Source organism: Hyla sarda, chromosome 10, assembly GCF_029499605.1.
Source record: "Hyla sarda isolate aHylSar1 chromosome 10, aHylSar1.hap1, whole genome shotgun sequence".
NCBI lineage: Eukaryota > Metazoa > Chordata > Amphibia > Anura > Hylidae > Hyla > Hyla sarda.
The window spans coordinates 126,290,272-126,311,068 of NC_079198.1; the positions used below are offsets into that span (position 1 = coordinate 126,290,272).

The following is a 20,797-nucleotide window of genomic DNA, read 5'->3' on the forward strand; positions in this document are numbered from 1 at the left end:
ACCTCACTGCACCCACACTATACTCTGCACTGTGCAACCTCACAGCACCCACACTATACTCTTCACTGTGCAACCTCACTGCACCCACACTATACTCTGAACTGTGCAGCCTTAGTGCACCCACATTATACTCTGCACTGTGCAGCCTCACTGCACCCACACTATACTCTTCACTGTGCAACCTCACAGCACCCACACTATACTCTTCACTGTGCAACCTCACAGCACCCACACTATACTCTGCACTGTGCAACCTCACAGCACCCACACTATACTCTGCACTGTGCAACCTCACAGCACCCACACTATACTCTGCACTGTGCAACCTCACTGCACCCACACTATACTCTGCACTGTGCAACCTCACTGCACCCACACTATACTCTGCACTGTGCAACCTCACAGCACCCACACTATACTCTTCACTGTGCAACCTCACAGCACCCACACTATACTCTTCACTGTGCAACCTCACAGCACCCACACTATACTCTTCACTGTGCAACCTCACAGCACCCACACTATACTCTTCACTGTTCAACCTCACTGCCCCCACACTATACTCTTCACTGTGCAACCTCACTGCCCCCACACTGTACTCTGCACTGTGCAGCCTCACTGCACCCACACTATACTCTGCACTGTGCAACCTCACTGCACCCACACTATACTCTGCACTGTGCAGCCTTACGGCACCCACATTATACTCTGCACTGGGCAGCCTTACGGCACCCACATTATACTCTGCACTGTGCAGCCTAACTGCACCCACACTATACTCTGCACTGTGCAACTTCACTGCACCCACACTATACTCTGAACTGTGCAGCCTTAGTGCACCCACATTATACTCTGCACTGTTCAGCCTCACTGCACCCACACTATACTCTTCACTGTGCAGCCTCACTGCACCCACACTATACTCTGCACTGTGCAGCCTCACTGCACCCACACTATACTCCTTCAGCTCTGCTATATCCATGGTATGTGATGCCGGTACACAGGGAAAGTGATCACACAATAGAAGATGATAGGTTTGGCGCTGACAACCAGTCATAAAAACGACGCTTCATCATTCATCAGTGTCAATATTTAGATTGTGTTTATCATAGAGATTATTATATCTAAGAATCTGCGGAGGAGACAAACAACAATATAACACAGGAGGGAACCACTGCACAGTACCACTTCTCCTGTCCTGTATGCTCATTATTAGCCTTTATTCTGTATATATAGACACTGCACAGTACCACTTCTCCCGTCCTGTATGCTCATTATTAGCCCTTATTCTGTATATATAGACACTGCACAGTACCACTTCTCTGGGTGTAATCCTCATTATTAGCCCTTGTTCTGTATATTTAGGCACTGCACAGTACCACCTCTCTAATTGTAATTCTCATTCTCTGCTCTTATTCTGTATATATACACACACTGCACTGTACCACTTCTCCCATCCTGTATGATCCTCATTTTTAGCCTTTATTCTGTATATATACACACTGCACAGTACCACCTATCTTGCTTTGTATGCTCAGTATAATTCTCCACTAAACCACTTCTCTGGGTGTAATTCTCATTATCAGATCTAATTCTGTAGATACGGACACTGCACAGTACCACTTCTCCTGTCCTGTATGGTGGATGTAATTGTCTGTATCTGCTCTTATATACACAGACACTGCACAGTACCACTTCTCTTGTTTTGTATGCTCAGTATAATTCTGCACATAACCACTTCTTCTACTTCTCCTCTCTTGTATACAGCAGGTTGTGATCCTCAGTATCTGCTCTGTTTATATACACTGCACAGAACTACTTGATGTCATTTGCATTATCTGCTCTTATTCTGTAAATATGGGTACAGCACAGCACCACTTCTATTGCTTTGTATACTCTGCACAGTATCACTTCTCCTGTCCTGTATATAGGGTGTAATTCTCAATATCTGCTTTTATTCTGTATATATGGGCACAGCACAGTACCTCCTCTCTTTATATTCTGAGTATCCTTTTATCTATACAATTCTTCATGGCTGTTTTTAGGTGCGTCTGAGGCCGGGGTGGTGGCCGGAGCGGTGATCGGGGTTCTCCTGGCTCTCATCCTGATCGCTGCCATTCTACTTTATTTGTTCTGTTATCGAAATAGAAGAAAGGAAACTGCAAAATCTGATCACCCAGGGAATGAGATCAGGTTGGTACTGCTCACTGGTGTCTGCTTTATCTGTTCCACAGCATTAACCCTTTCTAGTTATGGAGCAATTTGAGAGCTTGTGATCTTTCTGTACTAGGCAGATTTGCTGGTCAGAAGCCTGTAAAGTCATTGGATCCCCCTAAACTACACCATGTCGTAATACGTAACATAGAGCAATGAGGGGGTGTCAATCAAGCCAGAGGTTTGGGTTTGCAGGCTGGACTGCAGGACTCCTCCCAATTGTTGCCCCGCCCCCATGACTCTTCACTTGTCCTTTCCATACAGCGTTAGCATATTAAACGTTGACTAACAGGGACAGGTTTTAGGGGGTCTGACAGGTTCCCTTTAACCCCATAGTCCATCCCTTCCCTCTCATCAGCATATTTAATTGTCTAAATATCATTCATTACCTATATAGATCAGTTTCCCCTATTTGGTTGTCACTTACATGCATGAAGTGAGGGAATGACATCATCCAGCCATTCACTCTGTCTCTGTCCAAATCCCTCTCTGAAAGCAGCCCCCACACTCCTGAGAGATACAGACCACATGGTTTCTGCCCTGCACTGATGAGTCATGCTCTCTTTAGTGCTGAGAACTGGGAGGTGTGTGCAGCCTCAGCCAATCAGACACTGAATCTTTCTCTGCTGCTCAGAGGAAGTGGGTGGGGGCTGCTCTGAGAGAGCAAGAATGATTGCTGGGAGATGTAGTCAAGGGTAAGGGAAGGATGACAAAGAATATCAAGCAGCCAGAGAAGACAACAGGGGCCACAGGAGCCATGCATATCAGGCAGGATGGTTTACAGGGAACATATCCAGGTAGTGTGGTGGCTTTGGAGATTTTTTTTTTATATATATAAATATATTTCCCTGAAGTATGCCTTTAAGGACTGTGCATTCTATTCTCTCACCGCTTGTTATTCCTCCCTGTTTTCCCTCCGATGTTGTTGTTTCCAGGACGTGACACATTTTCTACTCTTTATTCTCCCAGGGAAGACGCAGTGTCTCCAATGATGGGTGACGAGCAGAGGCGCTCCAGGGACTCTCATCATTCCCAAGGATCTCGAGACAGAAGCGAGAACCGGGCGCGGGTCGTGTAGTGTATAAAGAAGTGATGAGAAAGGATGACATGTATGGGGATCTGGCAGCACCGGGGTACCACCCCAAGATCCTGCAGCCACATGATACAAGGAATCTGCTGTATATAGATCAGTGGTCTCAAACTGTGGCCCTCCAGATGTTGCAAAACTTCAACTCTCAGCATGCCCGGACAGCCGTTGGCTGTCCGGGCATGCTGAGAGTTGAAGTTTTGCAACATCTGGAGGGCCACAGTTTGAGACCACTGATACAGAGGGTGATGTATTATCCTATGTGCCTCCTATTTGTATGAGATGCTGTACATTACGTGATTACATTGTATCTTCTTCTGATTTACATTGGTGCTTTGAAGGGTTAATTTGCCCGCAGAGCTCACAGTTTACTGGAGATGGTTCTACACTACAATCCCTACACATAGTCTAACAGACGAGCAGACATCAGTGACTAGTGTCTGGTGTGAAGGACCTATAGGGTTATGATGACATTACCAGGGTGGGGTAGAACCTATGAGGGGTCAAAAATCTCAACTGCTTCCAGGTGGATAGAAAAGTAATTGCCCCCTTCACCTTATGGAGCTGGAGGTGCCATATACACAAAGGGAAAGGTTAGTGTGGTGCACATATACAATTTGTATATAAACTCCCGACATCATATTCAAGGTCCTCATAGTGACCCCAAAGTCTACCCACCATAATAATAACTTCTATATCACAGCCACAGTTCTCCCCCCACAACAATAATGTCCACATCACAGCTAAAGTCCCCCCCCACAAGAACAATATCCACATCACAGCCACAGTTCTCCCTCTACAGCAATAATATCCACATCACAGCCACAGTTCTCCCTCCACAGCAATAATATCCTCATCACAGCCACAGTTCTCCCTCCACAGCAATAATATCCCCATCACAGCCACAGTTCTCACTCCACAACAATATTATCCCCATCACAGCCACAGTTCTCCCTCCACAACAATAATATCCACATCACAGCCACAGTTCTCCCTCCACAGCAATAATATCCACATCACAGCCACAGTTCTCCCTCCACAGCAATAATATCCACATCACAGCCACAGTTCTCCCTCCACAACAATATCCACATCACAGCCACAGTTCTCCCTCCACAGCAATAATATCCACATCACAGCCACAGTTCTCCCTCCACAACAATAATATCCACATCACAGCCACAGTGCTCCCCCACAACAACAATATCCACATCACAGCCACAGTTCTCCCTCCACAACAATAATATCCACATCACAGCCACAGTTCTCCCTCCACAACAATAATATCCACATCACAGCCACAGTTCTCTCCACAACTATAATATCCACCTAACAACCACAGTTCTCCATCCACAACAATATCCACATCAGTCACAGTGCTCCCCCCCCACAACAACAATATCCACATAACAGCCATAGTTCTCCCTCCACAACAATAATATCCACATCACAGCCACAGTTCTCCCTCCACAACAATAATATCCACATAACAGCCACAGTGCTCCCCACACAACAACAATATCCACATCACAGCCACAGTTCTCCCTCCACAACAATAATATCCACATCACAGCCACAGTTCTCCCTCCACAACAATAATATCCATATCACAGCCAAAGTTCTCCCTCCACAACAATAATATCAACATCACAGCCACAGTTCTCCCTCCACAACAACAATAATATCCACATCACAGCTACAGTTCTCTCCACAACAATAATATCCACATCACAGCCACAGTGCTCCCCCACAACAACAATATCCACATCACAGCCACAGTTCTCCCCCCACAACAACAACATCCGCATCACAGCCACAGTTCTCCCTCCACAACAACAACAATATCCACCTCACAGCCACAGTTCTCTCCACAACAATAATATCCACATAACAGCCACAGTTCTCCCTCCACAACAATAATATCCACATCACAGCCACAGTTCTCTCCACAACAATAATATCCACATAACAGCCACAGTTCTCCCTCCACAACAATAATATCCACATCACAGCCACAGTGCTCCCCCCCCACAACAACAATATCCACATCACAGCCACAGTTCTCCCTCCACAACAATAATATCCACATAACAGCCACAGTGCTCCCCCCCACAACAATAATATCCACCTCACAGCCACAGTTCTCTCCACAACAATAATATCCACATCACAGCCACAGTTCTCCCTTACCGCTGCACTCTTCCACTGTTGCTCCATCAGGATTCTGAATCATGACACAGTGTGACATAGGACTAACATCTGATTGTTGTTGATATGTGCAATATATTACCCAAATCCCCCCCCCCCCCCACTTCTCCAAAAAATGTAAAAATAAAAAAGTCCTGGAGCTGTCTTTTATTAAAATTTGCCTTTTACATCTTAGTCTTATACTCATTTACATAATCAAGTCTTGTACTTTAGACACCCAGAGCTGCATTCATAGTTCTAAAGTTAACTCATGTCTTATGTAAAGTTTCAGCTGTAAAGGAGCTCACGGTCAGTACAAGAAGTAAAATTGAGAATTTACAATATTTCTTAAAGTTTAAGAGACTTAAGGAATAAAATATTGTTGCTGCAAGGCAGAATTTTCTCTACCTGTTCTAGTGGGACACCAGGAACCATGTGTTGTTGTAGCGGATACAGTAATGACACAGAGAGGGGAGAATGAAGCCATTTTGGATTTTATTCAAATTTCTTTTCCAATTTGAGAAAACATATAACAAAATACATGATTAGGGAGCGTCAGTGGGTCACAGAGTGGTGGTATTGGGGGGGGGGGGGGGTTAGTAGGGTGTAGGTGTTTGTAGATTTATTTATTGCAGCTTGAAGGAAATGGAAGAAAATTCATAAATAAAGGGATATTCTGCATTCTAGGATTAGCATGCAAACACTGTCACAAATCAGGAGCAAGCGAGCAAAGGGCGCACCACGCCACAATGAATGACTGATTTTTTGTTTGTTTTTTATTTTTTTTTCATGAAAGTTAAAATCAAGATAAACAAAAACTCAATAAACATGAACACAATAGGCATCAACATACACAATCTTCCAGTGACCAGTGGGTGGGTGGCCACTCCTCGGGGGAGGGGCTTTATAGGAGGGCACCTCGTGGGCGGTGAAAGGTTCACCTTGCTGCACAGAGAGTTCTTGCTTGTGGCCCAGGTTGTGTCTTATTCAGGTTGTCTGGAAATATCAATAACAAAAACTATTAATAGAAAACAAATGATCTTTTTATCTTTATTAAATTAGATATCCCCCCGGAATCTCGTAATCCTCCCCAAATATTCTGTTCAACTGTTATTTAGTTATATATGTTTCTGTAACTCTAGAAAAGCCTGATGGCAAGCCTTGTGAGAGCTGTATACTGGTGGACACCAAGCTTTCTGAGGAACATATATAAGGCCATGTTTATGCAGTAAAAACTGAAATAAATTGCTAATAAGCCTTTATTTAGTTATATCTGTGTCTGGGACTCTAGGAAAGCTGGGTGACAAGCCTTGTGAGAGCTGTATTCTTGGTCAAACTGGTGGACACCAAGCTTTCCTAGGAAGGCCATGTTCAAACACAGTAAAAACTGATGTAAATGGATAAAAAAAAACTGCAGTTCGTAAATGGCCGCAAAACAATTAATGGCAGTTTTTTGGTTTGTTTTACAGGGCATAAACATGGCCTTAAAGAATAATGGGAATATTTGGGCGGTGGTTTATTTTTTTTCCATCTTTAATTTTTTTTTGTTCATGTTCTGATGTTAATGTGTCCATTGTAGACATTTTTGGCAGTGGACAGGGGTCAGCGTGGGGATGATATGACTGGTCTGCGGGGCCACATATACAACAAGCTGTGATGTCCTGTGTGATCTGACTCCTTTCTATTATAGCCGGCAGAAGGTTTTTCAGCAGTTTGCTCTACAGCAGCTCTTCTGTAGGATTTGACGGGCTAGCCTTTACCTCCCACATACATATTAATGACCCTGTGCCCGGTTGTCCTTCCTTGTTGCACTTTTGGTAGGTACTAACCACTACATACCTGGAACACCCTACAAGACCGGCTACTCTGTAGACACCCTGACCCAGTCATCACAATCTCAATCTTATTACATTGCAGACATCACAGAGTTGTATGTGTATATATATATATAGGGCCGGATTAACGTGGGGGCTGATAGAGCTGCAGCTCCAGGCCCCTACCTGTAAATAGGCCCAGCCAAAAAAAAAAAATATATATATATATATATTATTATATATTTTTTTTAATCCACTGACCGCCCGGCTGCAGCTAGCCCTCACTCGCTAATGGAGAATGCAGGACATTTGCCCCAAATGCCCAGACTAGTGCCTCTTTCAACTATATGCACACACACCTGATGCCATCCTGCCCGCCAGGGACTGGGTTAGCTCTATAGACAGTACAGTCCCTGGTGGGCAGGATGACATCAGGCTGAGGTGATGTTCTTCAGGTGCTGGGGCTGAGCACATGGGGAAGGCGGGCCTGGACATTGGCCCTCATTTACTATTGTAAACCCGACCTCTTTTGTCAGTTTTTTTTGGTGCATCTTTGTCTGCGCCATGTCACAGACATCGTGCGCCAGTCTGCGACACGATGCAACATTTTTTCCCGATGGACCCAATGTGGATTCTCCCAAACCCCAAAAAGGGGCGTAACCCGACATTTTGAGCTTTCCCACGTATTTATAAAGGTTTCCAACCCGAATTTGTTGAATTGTTGTGGAATTTTTCCCAACAACTCAGAGGAGTTGGAAACCAAAACCAACAAAATCCAGTGCGACAAACAGGATGCGACATAATAATAAATACCAGAGAAAAAAGCAGTCGGGTAAGAAAGCAAGATAGACTTACAACCCGATTTTCTAAGTAAATGAGGGCCAATATGTGCAGGGGATGTGAGAATCCCACAGCGGAATATGAGGGCTTACAGATCAAGGGGTAATGGTGACTATAGGGACTATCTACCTACAACCTACCCAACCAGCTACCTACCTACCTGGCTACCTACCTAGCTGGGTAGCAAACAGCCTACCTAAATGGCTAACTACCTGGCTACCTATGCCATGTCGCACAAAATGTAAGTAAATGGAGTTCAACCCACAAATGGCCATGACCCAGCTATTGGGTTGCGACCACTTGTTGTGGACCCATCAAAATCCTAAGCACCAGGCCCATGATGCTACAGTACAAACATCCAGAATAAGAGTATAATATCCACGATATAAGTGTATAATATCCAGTAGGTGTTATTGCAGCAGATGATATCAGGTCGCTGTACGGGGAGGCGCGGGTGCACTCTGTGGAATAAGAACCTGCTTGGAAACAAGCTATTAAATGATGTTGCTATGGGAGAACCTAAATTTGGAAGTGGAATTTCCAACCACTTGGGAAGCGCAGAAATTCCATGATAATTAATGACCTCATTAGAATCTGCACAAAACTGGGACACGGAGCCATCAGAGAGCAGGGACGGCGCTCGGCGACAGCGAGAATCAGCTATTGTGATGGCTGTAATCTTAGATGATCAAGATACATTACATGTGGTGGGGCAGCGATTAAATCGCGGGGGCAGGGAAAGGGGCAACTGAGAACGGGAAGGAAGACAACTTTATATGTTAAAGGGCCGGTCCTGATTCAGAGAATGCTCAATCGTTGTATTATTAAAGGGGTACTCCGGTAGAAAACTTTTTTTTTTTAATCAACTGGTGCCAGAAAGTTAAACAGATTTGTAAATTACTTCTATTAAAAAATATGAATCCTTCCAGTACTTATTAGCTGCTGAATACTACAGAGGAAATTATTTTCTTTTTGGAACACAGAGCTCTTTGCTGACATCATGACCACAGTGCTCTCTGCTGACATCTCTGTCCATTTTAGGAACTGTCCAGAGTAGGAGAAAATCCCCATAGAAAACATATGTTGCTCTGGACAGTTCCTAAAATGGACAGAGATGTCAGCAGAGAGCACTGAGGTCATGATGTCAGCAAAGAGCTCTGTGTTCCAAAAAGAAAATAATTTCCTCTGTAGTATTCAGCAGCTAATAAGTACTGGCAGGATTAAGATTTTTTTTTAATAGAAGTAATTTGCAAATCTGTTTAACTTTCTGGCACCAGTTGATTTAAAAATAATATAATAATACGTTTTCCACCAGAGTATCCCTTTAAATAATCCAGTTGCTGGAATAAGAAGTTGCAAACTTTGGCTTATATCAGTGTTTCCCAACCAGGGTGCCTCCAGCTGTGGCAAAACTACAACTCCCAGCATGCCCGGACAGCCAACGGCTGTCCGGGTATGCTGGGAGTTGTAGTTTTGCAACAGCTGGAGGTACCCTGGTTGGGAAACACTGGCTTATATAGTGCAGCATAGGCTATTATTAGGGAATAATGTATAGGTTCTTGTGTACGAATTATGCTTACCTGTTTTAGCTGATATGATTTATTTGATTTTCTCATGCTGCCTACATTTCCCATGATTTCTCTGGCTTTGCAGGGAGAGGGATGGAGTCTTATCACTGCAATATACCTGGCTATACAGCTGGCTCCAGCAACCAGAGGCCTAAAACTGCTGAGACTCATAAGTGTCTTTCTATAAATTGCATTTTTAGAGAAATATTGTCATGAGATGAAAGTGATTTGACCTATAATCACAAGTGAGGTGATTTATGAAGATTTTAAGTCTTCGGGCTGTGACACGTTTTCACTGCATTTTGCTCGCGTTTTTGCTGCGATTTTCAAAATTGTTGTAATTGCAATTTGTGCAACTGAGATAAGTAAAACAGCTTTTGCTGCAATTTTTGGAAAGACGCACCAAAAAAGGCAAAGATGCAATGTGTAAACACAGCCTCAGTGAAAGTGTATAACTACTATATATCCTCACTCCATGAAGACAGTGGCAGCAGTATACAGACAGAGCTGGGAGGGGAGGTGTAGAACTACTATAAATCCTGATCCCATAGAGATAGCAGCAGCAATATATAGATAGAGCTGGGAGGGGAGGTGTATAACTACTATATATCCTGATCCCATGGAGATAGCAGCAGCAGTATACAGATAGAGCTGAAGGGGAGATGTATAACTAATGTATATCCTGATCCCATAGAGATAGCAGCAGCAGTATACAGACAGAGCTGGAGGGGGGGGGGGTGTATAACTACTATATATATTGATCCCATAGAGATAGCAGCAGAATACAGATAGAGCTGGAGGGGAGGTGTATAACTACTATATATCCTGATCCCATAGAGATAGCAGCAGCAGTATACAGATAGAGCTGGAGGGGAGGTGTATAACTACTATATATCCTGATCCCATAGAGATAGCAGCAGCAGTATACAGATAGAGCTGCAGGGGAGGTGTATAACTACTATATATCCTGATCCTATAGAGATAGCAGCAGCAGTATACAGATAGAGCTGGAGGGGAGGTGTATAACTACTGTAAATCCTGATCCTATATAGATAGCAGCAGCAGTATACAGATAGAGCTGGAGGGGAGGTGTATAACTACTGTAAATCCTGATCCTATAGAGATAGCAGCAGCAGTATACAGATAGAGCTGGAGGGGAGGTGTATAACTACTGTAAATCCTGATCCTATAGAGATAGCAGCAGCAGTATACAGATAGAGCTGGAGGGGAGGTGTATAACTACTGTAAATCCTGATCCTATAGAGATAGCAGCAGCAGTATACAGATAGAGCTGGAGGGGAGGTGTATAACTACTATAAATCCTGATCCTATAGAGATAGCAGCAGCAGTATACAGATAGAGCTGGAGGGGAGGTGTATAACTACTGTAAATCCTGATCCTATAGAGATAGCAGCAGCAGTATACAGATAGAGCTGGAGGGGAGGTGTATAACTACTGTAAATCCTGATCCTATAGAGATAGCAGCAGCAGTATACAGATAGAGCTGGAGGGGAGGTGTATAACTACTGTAAATCCTGATCCTATAGAGATAGCAGCAGCAGTATACAGATAGAGCTGGAGGGGAGGTGTATAACTACTATAAATCCTGATCCTATAGAGATAGCAGCAGTATACAGATAGAGCTGGAGGGGATGTGTATAACTACTGTAAATCCTGATCCTATAGAGATAGCAGCAGTATACAGATAGAGCTGGAGGGGAGGTGTATAACTACTATAAATCCTGATCCTATAGAGATAGCAGCAGTATACAGATAGAGCTGGAGGGGATGTGTATAACTACTGTAAATCCTGATCCTATAGAGATAGCAGCAGCAGTATACAGATAGAGCTGGAGGGGAGGTGTATAACTACTATATATCCGGATCCTATAGAGATAGCAGCAGTATACAGATAGAGCTGGAGGGGAGGTGTATAACTACTATATATCCTGATCCTATAGAGATAGCAGCAGTATACAGATAGAGCTGGAGGGGAGGTGTATAACTACTATACATCCTGATCCCATAGAGATAGCAGCAGTATACAGATAGAGCTGGAGGGGAGGTGTATAACTACTATACATCCTGATCCTATAGAGATAGCAGCAGCAGTATACAGATAGAGCTGGAGGGATCTGCTATATATCCTGATCCCATAGAGATAGCAGCAGTATACAGATAGAGCTGGAGGGGATGTGTATAACTACTATACATCCTGATCCCATAGAGATAGCAGCAGTATACAGATAGAGCTGGAGGGGATGTGTATAACTACTGTAAATCCTGATCCTATAGAGATAGCAGCAGCAGTATACAGATAGAGCTGGAGGGGAGGTGTATAACTACTATACATCCTGATCCCATAGAGATAGCAGCAGTATACAGATAGAGCTGGAGGGGAGGTGTATAACTACTATACATCCTGATCCTATAGAGATAGCAGCAGCCCCACCACTAAGGATTATAATAGAATCTAGTGTATAGGAGGATGGTCACTGTGGAGGATGTTACTCATCTCCCATGAATATATAAAATGCTGTAAATGTGGTGGCAGATGTAGTGAGCACTGGTGAGCCTCCTCGCTGTAAACACACGGCAGCGTCTGTCATGACTCTCCTCATTAAGGTCTACGATGAGACAATTCTTTGGCAGTCGTCCAGATAGGAAAACATAAGTCTCCAGTTATCGGTTTTACGTATTTATAGTCGGATGTGACAAAAAGAATATGGAATTAGTATGAGGTGCGGGTCCACGCTGTATACAATTCGCTCTTTACCACTGCGCCATTGCAGCATTTCAGTTCTTTCAATTCACCATTATTTGCAAGATCTCTGTTTGCTGCCAGTGAATTGAAATTTTGTGGCAGATATAAAGATGCTCAACAGTGTTTAAAGATGCGCCAAATTTATCATACAGCCTTAAAGGGGTACTCCGGTGGAAAAATAATTTTTTTTAAATCAACTGGTGCCAGAAAGTTAAACAAATTTGTAAATGACTTCTATTAAAAAAAAATCTTTACCCTTCCAGTACTTTTTAGCAGCTGTATGCTACAGAGGAAATTCTTTTCTTTTTGAATTTCTTCTCTGTCTGACCACAGTGCTCTCTGATGCCACCTCTGTCCATGTCAGGAACTGTCCAGAGCAGGAGAAAATCCCCATAGAAAACCTCTCCTGCTCTGGACAGTTCCTGACATGGACAGAGGTGTCAGCAGAGAGCACTGTGGACAAGACAAAAAAGAAATTCAAAAACAAAAGAATTTCCTCTGTAGCATACAGCTGCTAATAAGTACTGGCAGGATTAAGATTTTTTTTAAATAGGAGTCCTTTACAAATCTGTTTAACTTTTTGGCACCAGCTGATTTAAAGCGCAACTGTCCTGAGTTTTTAGCCCCCCCAGACTACTACAATGTTGTTACAGATATCCATAACGTGAGTGTAACCTTTATCGCTTTTCCTCCTTTTTTTTTAATAACTTATAAAATACATTTATCCAGTGGTCAGGCTCAGTCGGATAGGTGTAGCTTGGGAGTTCACAAAGCCTCGTCGGCACCACACCTATCCTCTCCTTTCAGTGCTGGGATCACTGTGTAGTAAGAGACAGCGCATCCACAGCGCAGGCGCCCCTCCTGATGTGCGCACGCGCCACCACCCTGCATTGACAGAGCGAGCGCTCACTCCTATTGCCTATGCTCACTGCGCAGGTGCAGTACTAGAGGAAGGGAGGGGCGCATGCGCTGCGTCTTACTACACAGCGGTCCCTGCACTGAAAGGAGAGGATAGGCGTGGCGGCGGCGAGGCTTTGCGAACCCCCAAGCCACGCCTATACGACTGTGCCTGACCGCTGGATAGATGTATTTATATGTAATAAAAGAAGGAGGAAAAGCGATAAAGGTTACACTCACCTTATGGACATCTGTAACAAAATTGTAGTAGTCTGGGGGGCTAAGAACTCAGGACAGTTGCGCTTTATAAAAAAAATGTTTTCCACCGGAGTTCCCCTTTAAATACTGCGATAAATCGGGCACATTCTTTGACAGTCTAGGCAGTGTTTCCCAACCAGGGTGCCTCCAGCTGTTGCAAAACTACAACTCCCAGCATGCCCGGACAGCCGAAGGCGGTCCGGGCATGCTGGGAGTTGTAGTTTTGCAACAGCTGGAGGCACCCTGGTTGGGGAAACACCGCCGTGAGAGTGCTGCTAGGATCCTATCATGTGACCTTGACCTTTCCTATGGAGAATAAAGTTGTGGGAGATAATTGCAAAAGTTCTGAATTTTTTGCAACTCTAGCGCAACTTTTTACCGCAGTTGGGAGTTGTATTTTTGCAACAGCTGGAGGCACCCTGGTTGGGGAAACACCGCCGTGAGAGTGCTGCTAGGATCCTATCATGTGACCTTGACCTTTCCTATGGAGAATAAAGTTGCGGGTGATGATTGCAAAAGTTCTGAATTTTTTGCAACTCTAGCGCAACTTTTTACCGCGGTTGGGAGTTGTATTTTTGCAACAGCTGGAGGCGTCCTTGTTGGGAAACACTGGCTAGACTGTGTTTACATTAAAGGGGTACTCCGGTTGTGCAAAACTTATCCCATATCCACAAGTGTGTGATCGCGGGGAGGGATTCAGATTGGTCTCAGAACTGGTCCTAGGAGTGACGGCCCGCTCGGCAAAAAAATCACCGACTGAGGTGGGACATTGCTGCGGCCTGTGATTGGCTGAGCGGCATCACTCCCAAGACCAGTTTGTGTCAGAAGGTGGGGCAGGAGTGTTCAGAGATAAGAGAAGGGCCCAGTCCTGGAGATATTGGATACGTTTTACATAACCGGAGTACCCCATAAGTGTTACATAACCGGAGTACCCCATAAGTGTTACATAACCGGAGTACCCCATAAGTTTTACATAACCGGAGTACCCCATAAGTGTTACATAACCGGAGTACCCCATTTAGACAGTTTTCATATATCCATCCTATTATTTGGAACTCGTTCACACTACCATCCCCCTCCGTTAGGTGGAGCTCCGTCTGCAGTTCCGTCAAGTTTAGCGGAGAAAACAATAATGCAAGCACCATTTTATTTCTCTGTTAAATTTGTATAAAATTCCCGGATCACCGACGGACCCCATGTAAATGAATGGGGTCTGTTGAGACCCGGTAGGATAAGGGAAAAGTAGCTGTGACCCCCCCGCGGTCTCCGGGACAGGACCCCGGCTCTTTTAGTGAGGAGCATGTGTCGTGTACCGGTAGACGGCGTGTGCTCCTTTCATCTCTATGAGAGCCCTGATGATGCCGGAGTGCTGGACTCGGGTCTTTTCGGCACTCCCATAGAAATGAATGGAGCGCATGCCGCCTGCAGCACATGCTCTTCACTGAGCGCCAAAAGTCCCGTCCTGGTGATCGCGGGGGGTCCCAGCACTTGGACCTCCCGCAATCAGCTCCTTATCCTATGGATAGGTGATAAGTTTATTTTTGCCAGATTTCTCCTTTAAAGGGGTACTCCGGTGGCTTTTTTTTAAATCAACTGGTGCCAGAAAGTTAAACAGATTTCTAAATTACCTTTATTAAAAAAATCTTAATCCTTCCAGTACTTTTAAGCTGCTGAATACTACAGAGGAAATTATTTTCTTTTTGGAACACAGAGCTCTCTGCTGACATCTCTGTCCATTTTAGGAACTGTCCAGAACAGCATATGTTTCTCCTACTCTGGACAGTTCTTAAAATGGACAGAGATGTCAGCAGAGAGCACTGTGGTCGTGATGTCAGCAGAGAGCACTGTGTTCCAAAAAGAAAAGAATTAAGGATAAAGATTTTGTAATAGAAGTAATTTGCTAATCTGTTTAACTTTCTGCCGCCAAAATTTTTTTCCATCCAGAGTACCCCTTTAAGTCGGTTTCAGACTACAAAATCCATCCGGAGATCCTGAGTGTGGGCAGCGCAGACTGATTTAGCATACCCCATAGACGGCAATGTCTGCCGAGCGGAAATCTACCACAACATTAAACGAGTTCATTGTTCCGGAGGAATTTTTCGTGGGGATTTTCTCCACGTCCTGCAGTCCAATCCCATTGTCAATAATGGGACTCTGCTGCACTCAGGGGCGTAGCTATAAAGGTAGAAGTCTCACCGGGACCCTGGTACCTAAGGGGGCCCCAAAGCACATCGGCCCCATAAGAGACCAGTATTATAATTGGCATATGGGGCCCTGTTTCAGATTTTGTATTGGGGCCCAGAAGCTACAATCTACGCCTCTGGCTGCACCGGAACCTCCGAGGGGAATTTCAAAAGGAATTTGCGGCTCTAAAAATTCTGTAGTGTGAAACCGGCCTTAGTGTATGTAACAAATCCTGGGGACAGGAGACAGATTTGTGTGATAGGTCTTATAGACACAAATACATTGTAACAAGCCCATCAGATAGTAAGAAGGCGACAGAAAAGACTGGAAGTATTTATCTATATTCCCATTAGTTGACAGGAAGCAATTTTTTTTTTTTTTAATTACGCAATTAAAACAGAAAGTCTATCGGAAAGTTGTCAAACTTTTTATCACGTATAATAATTCTGATTCATTTGCAGAAGACTGGACTGGCCCTTTAAGATGGTGACAGCAGATCATTGCAGATTAACAAGTGTGGAAAATACTTAAAAAGGCCACGTTCACACACAGTAAAAATTTTGCCGTAAACCGCCCATAAAAATAATTAATTTTCGCTTATAATAATTTTTTCTATCGTTGTTAATGGTAAATCATCTGTGCACATTAGGGAAAAAGTCGGACGTTATTACAACAGCTTTGAAATTAATCAATGTCTTATTTTCTTTTATGTTGGTTAAAAAAAAAAATAATAAAAAAAAAATATATATATATATATATACGGCAGTAATTTTTTTTTTTTTACCAACATAAAAGAAAATAAAAGACATTGATTAATTTCAAAGCTGTTGAAATAACGTGTATGTATGTATATAATCAAAATGGTTTGTAAATGGTAAAAGAATTGGCTGAAAAACATTTTGAAAAAAGTTGGCAGATTTTCAACAATGAGGTAAAAAAATTTTTTTTTGTGATTTTTTTTCCCCCAATAACAGCCAGAAAAAAAAGTGAGGGGTCAAAAGGTGGCAAAAATGTTTACAATTTTCAGTATTTTTATTTTGTTTTGTTTAAGATTTAAACATATTTTAACTTAAAAATAATGGCAATTTAGCGTATTCTAATGTAATGTGTAAATACAGAAATCAGTAAAGTGTCTTTGCTCAAGGAGCTCCCTATGGACGGTCTCCGCTAATTGTAGGTTATAAGGTTCTGGTCTCCAGCTGCTGCAGAACTTCTGATCTTTGTATCTAGTCACAGCAGGACTCGCAGAGCGGCATCACGGATGACTAATCCGGCAGACACCGAGGCAGTGTTTCCCAACCAGGATGCCTCAAAATGTTGCAAAACTACAACTCCCAGCATGGACGGACAGCCGAAGGCTGTCCGGGCATGCTGGAAGTTGTAGTTTTGCAACATTTTGAGGCATCCTGGTTGGGAAACACCGCCGTGAGAGTGCTGCTAGGATCCTATCACGTGACCTTGACCTTTCCTATGAGGAATAAAGTTGTGGGCGATGACTGCAAAAGTTCTGAATTTTTTGCAACTCTAGCGGAACTTTTTACCGCGGTACAATCAGAGGTGAAGTTGCGGTCACCTATGATTGTACCACGACAAGTCACCCTGCAGCACACGTTAGCCACCCCATATAGGCAGTGGCTTATGGCTGTTTACTGCTGCTTTCCTCCAAAAACAGCACCACAACTGTCCATAGGTTGCGTCTGGTAGTGCAGCTCAGCTTAATTTGTAATGGTTATCAATGGTCATAGAATACTACTCTCGATTTCTTCAAAAAACAGCACCACCCCTGTCCTCAGGTTGTGTGTGGCATTACAACTTGGCTACAATCACTTCAATGGAACTGAGCTGCAATACCACACATAACCTGGGAAATCAGCTCTGTTTTTCAAATCCCTAAATGTGTGGCGGCTGCCATGCCCCCTCCCATAGACTTGCATTGAGGGTGCATGACGTGACGTCACGAGAGGTGTGGCCGTGATGTCACGACCCCCGCCGCCCGATCTGATTGGTTGCTATGGGCAACTGGTCAACATTTCCTCTGGACAGGTTTGGATAAATCTCCCCCATTATGTACAATGAGATTCCACCGTCCCATTCACACAGCGGAATTTCTGTATCGGAAATTCTGCTAAATTTTAATACCTGTCTTTAAATTTTATGGAAATATTGGCGGAATCCCGTTGAACTCTCTGGAGCTTGTAATTTCTGCAGAATTTAGATTTTTGGGCACACAGAAATTCCACCAATATTCTGCCGAATTTCCAACGAAATTCCGCAAAAATTCCATTGCAAACTTTGCAGAACAAAATTTAAGCAGAATTCCGCCATGTGAACATAGCCTCAAAGTAAATAGGGCTGAGCTGCAGTACCAGACTCAATCTGTGGACAGATGTGGCGCTGTTGTTTGCAGAAAGCAGCCATGTTTTTCTTATTCTGGACCACACCCTGAAGTGGATGTGACAAGTGAATGTTCTAGAAGCAGACGTGGCTGCCAAGCGTCTGATGTTTCTTTATACCCGTATACCTACAGTACATCCTGCACATACTGACCTTATATACTCCTGGTCTAATCCCCTTCATGCTCCCCCTGTGCACTGCTGCCTTCTTTGCCCTCTTTGTGCCTTGCGTCTTTATCGCCGCTTTTCATTTTCTTCCTTGTCATGTGACCACGGAAACCGGCCTGGATTTTAGCGGCAGCTGCGTTGGCGTCAGGGTCATCCAGGGCGATGTCCAGGGCTTCGTCCGTCTGCTTCCGTAAAGCTTCGTTCTGCAAGAAGGGAATAGCAAGAATCAGAAAGGCCCATGGCGACTAAACGCGTTGACTTAAAAAACCAAAATCAAGACGAGACAATACAGCGGGTGGTCGCTGTCTATTACTACTGATATACCTCTTACTACTGCTGCCCCCCATCTGCTCCCAAATCTTACTCAGGTCATGTGGTATGGATGACACGATGGACATCAATGTTTGGGCGGATGGTGGTGTTGAAAATGCAACACTGTAAGGCTACGTTCACACTGCTGACTGTCTCCGGCAGTGTGAAGTCCGCTATTTTAGGATCGGGAAAAGCGGGAGAAAGAATAGTGCTTGCACCGTCTTTCTCACCGGTTTTTCTCTCCAAAAATAACGGCTGCTCTTGAATACAATGGGGTCCTTCGGGACCTGTTATTTGCCGGTATGCTCTGGCAAAATGCAAAAAAATAAATAAAAGCAGGGAGTTTGACGGCCGAATTTTCCGGAGCATTCCGGCAGTGTGAAAGGGGCCTTAGGCTAGGTTCACACTAAGGAATTTCTGGAGATTCCGAGTGCGCCCATTGACACCTGAATCAGTTGGCACTAGGACCACACAGACATTGCCATCTCCACAGATGTCAATGTCTTCTGCACAGATTCCGCTTATTAACTTGATGCGGCAGCACAAGGACCGCTCGGAAATGTGCAGTCTCCATAGCCGGCAATGCATTTAATTGCGGAATCGGGATCTCCACGACAGAAACATCTGTTGCAGAAATTCCTCCGTGAGCACAGTAAAGCAGAATCCCATTGAAATCAATAGGACTCTGCTGCAGTGATATTTCCAGAAATTTCACCATGTGAGCATAGCCTACAGTTCCTAAGAAGAATTCCGAATGGAGTAGTCTGGTGAAAGTTGGCAGAGTTGAGCAGTTATGTGGGTTCATTGGTGGGATTCGGGTGTGCATGTAGATTAAAGGGGTATTCTGCCCCTAGACATCTTATTCCCTATCCAAAGGATAGGGGATAAGATGTCTGATCACGGGGGTCCCGCTGCTGGGACCCTTCGTGATCTCTGCTGTGACACCACAGTCATCCGGTGCAGGGAGCGAACTTCGCTCCGTGCCTGATGACTAGTGATGCAGGGTGTGACCGTGACGTCACGAGCCTCCACTGCCGCAGCCAGCATTCTGGACGAACGCCAGGTGCTGCAGGGTGAGCGCAAGGGGTCCCAGTGGTGGAACCCCGCGATCAGACATCTTATCCTTTGGATATGGGATAAAATGTCTAGGGGTGGAGTACCCCTTTAAATTTCCATTCATCACATTGGAATCCTAAAAAAGAATACTTCTAAAATCTAAGAATTAGAGAGGAAGCGGTAATATAAGAGAAGAAAGCAAGATCTAAAGCAAGATCTAAAGAGAGCTGCGAGGAGCATCAGAGGAAAGCCTGAAACGCGTTGTAAAGACGGTTTATAGAAGCTTAATTGCAAAAAAGTAGCATTAAGTTTCGTTATGTAATATAGATCAAAGACCCCCCACTCCTTTGTCTCACACTGAGATGGTAAATGATTCCCAACCGGCACGGTGCGTTTCATGACGCCTAATGAGCTGAATCCTTCAATTCAGAGTCTCCGAGTAATATCGGCTTATATAGGTTAATGATGGCAGCGGGGGGCCGCTCACATGTACTGTAGCCAGGTATAAGAGGTACAATAAACCTACACAACTGCTGGACGAAACGCTTCGGGTCCTGTGGTCACCTATGAGATTTATGGTATTCAGAACATATGTACCATGAGTAGAGTAATGGAGCAGAATGTTAGAGTAGCATGTGGTATGGTGTATAGCTTAGGGAACCTGTGCTGTATAATATACTGTCATGCTTTGCATGATTGTAATTTATTGTAATGACGACTGAAGGATCAATAAAGCTCTTACAGTACCTGTATTGTGTGTGTGTGTGTGGGGGGGGGGGGGGGCGACGTTCAGGGGGCTTGGGAGAGATAGCTGGTGGCTGAGGATAGCCAGATTATATAGCTGCCCTTATATATAGGTGTAGCTGGCAGCTGAAGATTAATTTGGCTGACAGCTTAGTCTCCCGATCCCTATACAAATATGAATGCTCGACTCTGCTGAGCGATCGTGTGTTCTGAACAGAAGTGTGGGGTAAGCCACTGCCAGACAGCTTAGGTGGTTTCTTATTTCAAAAGAGTTCAATTTTTTATTTCCTATTCGGAGGAGAGTCTAGAGG

The 20,797-nt window shown here is 44.2% G+C and overlaps 2 protein-coding genes across 5 annotated transcripts in view; one reads left to right on the forward strand and one right to left on the reverse strand.

The window, feature by feature from the left end:
• The window catches only part of VSIG2 (V-set and immunoglobulin domain containing 2), a 53,304-nt gene extending 49,898 nt beyond the window's left edge, over positions 1 to 3,406 (forward strand). For both annotated transcript variants that reach the window (XM_056543432.1, XM_056543433.1), the window contains 2 exons: positions 2,046 to 2,193; positions 3,184 to 3,406. In XM_056543432.1, coding sequence (XP_056399407.1) covers positions 2,046 to 2,193; positions 3,184 to 3,292 — 257 coding nt within the window. In that variant the 3' untranslated portion in view covers positions 3,293 to 3,406. The remainder of the gene's footprint in view (positions 1 to 2,045; positions 2,194 to 3,183) is intronic.
• A 2,560-nt stretch (positions 3,407 to 5,966) lies between these two features.
• The window catches only part of SPA17 (sperm autoantigenic protein 17), a 138,282-nt gene continuing 123,451 nt past the window's right edge, over positions 5,967 to 20,797 (reverse strand). For all 3 annotated transcript variants that reach the window (XM_056542047.1, XM_056542049.1, XM_056542048.1), the window contains exons 8-9: positions 18,361 to 18,577; positions 5,967 to 6,484 (exon numbers count right to left, since the gene is read on the reverse strand). In XM_056542047.1, the coding sequence (XP_056398022.1) occupies positions 18,377 to 18,577 (201 nt within the window). In that variant the 3' untranslated portion in view covers positions 5,967 to 6,484; positions 18,361 to 18,376. The remainder of the gene's footprint in view (positions 6,485 to 18,360; positions 18,578 to 20,797) is intronic.